Raw genomic sequence first — 5397 nt, forward strand, 5'->3', positions numbered from 1 at the left:
AAGAAAGAAAGAAAGAAAGAAAGGAAAGAAAGAAGAAAGAAAGAAAGAAAAGTAATTCTTGGGGAAAAAAATAGAAAGCATTAAAATTACGAAAATAGGGTCAACTCATGGCATGGCGGTCAAGGTGGTTGGATCACACATGGCTGACTGTATCTCACCTGGTCACCTATGCAGTTTTAGTTCTAGATTTGGCAGTTTGAGAAATTGCATGTGCGCATGCATACCTGAAATCCTCAGAGGAGAGAGAGATGTTGGAGAAGGGATTGTAGTGTGACCATTCCCCATGGGCTGGACTTTCTCACTCCCTCTCTCTGTCTCTCTCCGGTGAGTATACACCCTGCGCAAAAATTTTTAAAAAATATATGGAATTGATAGATTCAGAGGCACGAGAGTCTTATTAAAATTAGACTGTTTGGGGACCAGCAGGTGGCGTGGTGGTTAAGGTGCTGGGCACTCCCACATAGCTGACCACAGTTCAAGTCCTGGATCTGGTGGCTTGCTTTCTCACTCACTCTCTCTTTCTCTTTCGTTTACTCTCTGGTCAAATTAAAATAAATGAACGAATAAAAAAAAATAATAAATAATTCTTTAATAAATAGATAGATAGATAGATAAATAAATAAATAAATAAATAAATGAAATTAGGCTGTTTGGGGGATTGGCAGGTAGTGTGGTGGTTAAGGGCTCTGGACTCCCACATTGCTGGCCGACCATGATTCGAGTCCCGGACCTGGCTGCTTGCTTTTTCACTTACCCTCTCTCTCTCTCAGTCCCTATTTGGTCAAATTAAAATAAATAAAGTTAAATAAAATAATTTTTTTAAAAAGCTGTTTTGAATACCTGCTCTTTCTGTGGTAATAGTGTGAGGTAGGCTAGTTGTAGATTTTTACTAGAAAAATTAGAAAAGAGTAATATTGAGAATCTATTCAGAAATTCTTTACTTCTGTTACTGTTCTGACTGCTAGTTTCCAAATATGTAGGTGAGAATGAACTTATTAGTTATGTATTAAAAATGCATATGGAATAACTTCTAGGTGATTACTAAAATGTAATAGCAAGATTAGGCAAATTAAATGAAAATTCTTGAAAAATAGACTATAGTTAATATCTAGCCTTTATTCCAAGAAAATAGCCTGTTTTAAATTTTTTTTCTTTTTTCCCCCTCAGGTGATTGGCCAGGGAAGTATAGACTTATTGGCGTTCACCTCTGCTGCAGAACTGGAGTTGCTGGGTTTGGAGAAGCTCAAGTGTGAGCTGATGGCCCTCGGGCTGAAATGTGGAGGCACTCTGCAGGAGCGGGCAGCGAGGCTCTTCTCCGTCAGGGGACTGGCAAGGGGACAGATTGACCCAGCTTTATTCGCCAGGCCTTTGAAAGGGAAGAAGAGATGAATTCCGTCAGAGCTGAATTTCTACTTTACAGTCTCACTTAAAAGCTATATAATGTGGACTCTGCCATTTTTCCTGTTGGTATTAAAAACTAGCTTTTTAATAAACTAATTATTCCTTTTTTTATTGTAACATTTATAGAATTAATGTACGAAATTATCTGGGCCTGACATTTTCTTTGTGGGGAGGCTTTTTGTTTTAAATGCCAGAGGCACCCTAAACTGAGAAGGGAGAGGGAGAAAGCACCCCAACTGGGGCGTGGTCAGGCTGCAGTTCCTTCTTCCCCACTTAGCCGTCCTGTTGGGATCTGGGTATGTATACACATATGCCCGCGTGAATAATTTTTTTACATGTATTTTTCTGTGAATTTTTTGGAAACCCCTTGTATACATAGAGTTCTTCAGATTTTTTAGTTCATCTTATGTCATTTAGGTAAGTTATATTTTCAAAGAATTTATTCTTTTGACCCAAGTTGTTGGATTTGTATACAGAATTATTCATAATAATCTCTCTTTATCCTTGGAATGTCTCCAAGAGCTGTGATGATAACTTCTTTTTATTCTCATACTGATCGTCTCTTTCTTATTGGATCTGCCTACGGGTTTATCAGTTTCATTGGGTCTGACTTTCAAAGAACAAGCTATTGGTTTTGTCATTTTTCTCTGTTTTTAATTTTATTGATTTCTGCTCTCTGTTTCTTTCTTATACTTGGCTGGGATTCACTTTGCTCAAAAAAAGAGCAAATGACCTAAGACTTATTTTAAGCTAAAGTTTTTTCTTTAAATTTTGATTTAGATTTTTCCTTTGATTTTTTTTCCTAATATAAATATCTTTATTTTACTATTATTAGTAGTAGTTTTTGCTGCAGGGTGCATGTGCTCTCAAGGGGGGGAGAGAAAGAGAAGGTGAGAGATCACCGCCAGTGGTGATGGACATTCTGCAGGCTCTTCATTCTCCCCTTGGGATATTTTGGGCATATGTGCGCATGTGCCTGGTGTGTTTTTCAAGCCACCAGGTCCAAGACTTGAACCATACAATCGGCCATGTGGGATTCAGCCACCTTAAACTTTATGCAACCATCTGGCCTCTAATATAAATATTTGAAGTTCTAAATTTCCCACGAAGCACTTCTTTTCTGGCATCTTGAAAGAAACTTAAAAAAATTTTGTTATAGGGTGTGTGTGCTCGCTGGAGAGAGAGTGAGAAAACAACCCCCTCTCCCCTCGGCTCTGAGAGATGGTCATGCCACAATCCCTTCTTCATTCCCGTGGGATTTTAGATGCATGTGCACATGTACCCAGCGTATTTTTCAGGCTGCTGGATCCAGTACTGGAACTGCCTAGTCAGCCACGTGGGATCCAGGTGTCTTAACCTCCACACCACCAGCTGGTCCCCATCTTTAAAATTTTAATAAAATGTTAATGTATTTTCATTACCATTCAGTTATAAATGTTTCCTTTGTGAATTCTCTTTGATCCATGGATTATCTAGAAGTTTGTTCTTTAATTAGCAAATTTAGGGGACCAGCAGACGGTGTAACGGTTATGTCACTGGACTCCCACATAGTTGACTGCAGTTCGAGTCTCAGACCTGGTGCCCTAAAACTCACGCCGGGCACCTGTGCATGCATGCCCAAGATCCTGAGAAGAGGAGGGATTGTGGCATTGCCATCCTCCCCCCCGTGGGGGTCATTTCTGGCTTTCCGTCTTTCTGGCGAGTACATGTGCCCTATACCAAAAAATTTCTCAAAAACAATTTTTTTTTTAATTAGCAATTTTTTTTATTTCTAAATATTTTGTTCCTGATTTCTGCTTTAATTGCATTAAGGTCAGAAAATATCATCTTTATAACTTTAGTCCCTTTATTTTTTTTTGGAGAGGTTTTTGCTATAGGGTGTGTACACTTGCCAGAGAGACAGAAAGCGAGAAATCACCCCGGGGTGGGGGGGGGCAGATGGCCACGCTGCAATTCCTTCTCCTCCAATCTCCTCTCGGGATCTTGGGCATGCACGTACATGCACCCAGTGTGAGTTTAAGCCACCGGATCCAGGACTTAAACCGTGGTCGACTATATGGGAGTCCAGCAACATAGCTATTATGCCAACTGCTGGTCCCAGTCCCTTAGTTTTTATGGAGACTAATTTTATGATCACGTATGTGGTCTCAGTGCATGTCCCGTGTATAGATTAGAAGAAGCATGTATTGGTGGTTGCCACTTGGCAATCCGCCCGCCCAACAATCTTTTTGGGTGTACTTTTTCTTTCCTTTCCTTTCTTTCTATTAAACTTTCTTTTCTATCTACTTCATTCGTGGTTGCGGTTTCATTTTGAGCCTAGGGACAGATCTCTAATTTTAGTCATCTGGACCCAAAGAACCAAGGATTTCACAACGCAGCTCACTTTTCCATCCATTAACGCCTTACCTTTTGGAGTAAAATCCTTCACTTACTTCCCCTCTCCCATCCTACCCCTGTAAAACTCCTTCCATAATAAATACTCATGACTTCTGGCCATCAGGGCTGCAGTCCGGAGTTTACTCTGGCTGTAGCCGGCTAAGAACATGCTAAAGGGCAAAAAAAACAAAAACAAAAAAACATGTATTTTGAGTTGTTGGGTCTGTAGTATCAGATCAGGTGATTGTTAAGTGTTGTTCAGCCCTTTGAAGTCTTGACTGATTTGTTTATTTCTTTCAGTACTGAGAGAGGGTGTGAGATCTTCCATTATGATGGTGTTATTGTCCATTTCTCTAATCCTATCAGTTTTTGCTTCCTACTTTGAAGCTCTGTTACCAGGTTATGTTATACCCTCCCAGGATTGATGATTTGTCATTAGGAAAGTGCCCTCTTTGTCCCTGGTAATTACTTTCTGAAATAAAGTCTACTTTATGAGTGGATATAAGTAGAGCCACTCCCCCCTTCCTGCTTACTGTTGTACAGTATACCTTTCTCTAGTCATTTACTTTCTGCCTCTCTGGGTCTGTTTAAAATATGGGTTTCTTATAGACAGCATACATTTGAGTATTGCGTTTTTTATTTTATTTTTTTAGAATTATTTATTTTAATTTTGTTTATTCATTCATTTAGTTTAATTTGACCAGTGAGAGACACATGGGGTGGGGGGGAGAAAGCAAGCCACCAGGTCCAGGACTTGAACTGTGGTCGGCCATGTGGGAGTGTCCAGCACCTTAACCTCCATACCATCCACTTGAGTATTGCATTTTTATCTATTCTGACACTCTACCTTTTAATTAGTGTTTATTAACATTAAATGTAATTATTGAGGGACCAACAAGTGGTGTAATGCTTATGTCAATGAACTCCCACATAGTCGACCACAGTTCGAGTCCTAGATTGGTGGTTTAAAAACACATGGAGTGTGTGTGCGTGCATGTCCAAGATCCCGAGAGGAGAATAGAGGAGAAAGGATTGCAACATGGTGATTTTGCATCCTGAGGGGTGATTTCTTGCTTTTTGTCTCTCTCTTCGGTGAACGCATGCACCCTATAACAAAAATCTCTCTCTCTAAACAAAAAGGATTTTTTTTTTTTGGAGAGTTTTTTTTTTTTTACTACAGGGCGCATGCACCCGCCAGACAGAGACATAGAAAAAGATGAGAAATCACCCCCCGGGGGGATGATCAAGCCGCAGTCCCTTCTCCTCCATTCTCCTCTCAGGATCTTGGGCATGCACGCACATGCGCCCAGCGTGAGTTTTAAGCCACCAGGTCCGGACGTGAACCATGGTCGACTATGTGGGAGTCCAGCGACATAGCCATTACACTAACTGCTGGTTCCCAAGAGGAATTATTGATACAGTTATATTAAGGTCTTAACTTTTTTTTTAAGGATTCTTTTACTTTCTTTATTTTTAATTTGATCAGAGAGGAACAGTGAGAGAGATAAAGCTGCCAGGTCTAGGACTTGAACCACAGTCAGCCACATGGGAATTCAGTGTCCTTAACCAGCTCACCACCTGCCAGCCCCAAGGTCTAACATTTTACTATTGAGTATAGTT

The 5397-nt window shown here is 40.2% G+C and overlaps 1 protein-coding gene across 1 annotated transcript in view; it reads left to right on the forward strand.

The window, feature by feature from the left end:
* Positions 1–1389, forward strand: part of SDE2 (spliceosome associated SDE2) — a 25967-nt gene extending 24578 nt beyond the window's left edge. Inside the window, 1 exon segment of the mRNA XM_006157252.3 lies at positions 1168–1389. Coding sequence (XP_006157314.2) covers positions 1168–1389 — 222 coding nt within the window.
* The last annotated feature ends 4008 nt before the right edge of the window (positions 1390–5397 follow it).

The sequence above is a fragment of the Tupaia chinensis genome, unplaced genomic scaffold (genome assembly GCF_000334495.1).
Source record: "Tupaia chinensis unplaced genomic scaffold, TupChi_1.0 Scaffold000532_1, whole genome shotgun sequence".
In the NCBI taxonomy this organism is placed as follows: Eukaryota; Metazoa; Chordata; class Mammalia; order Scandentia; family Tupaiidae; genus Tupaia; species Tupaia belangeri.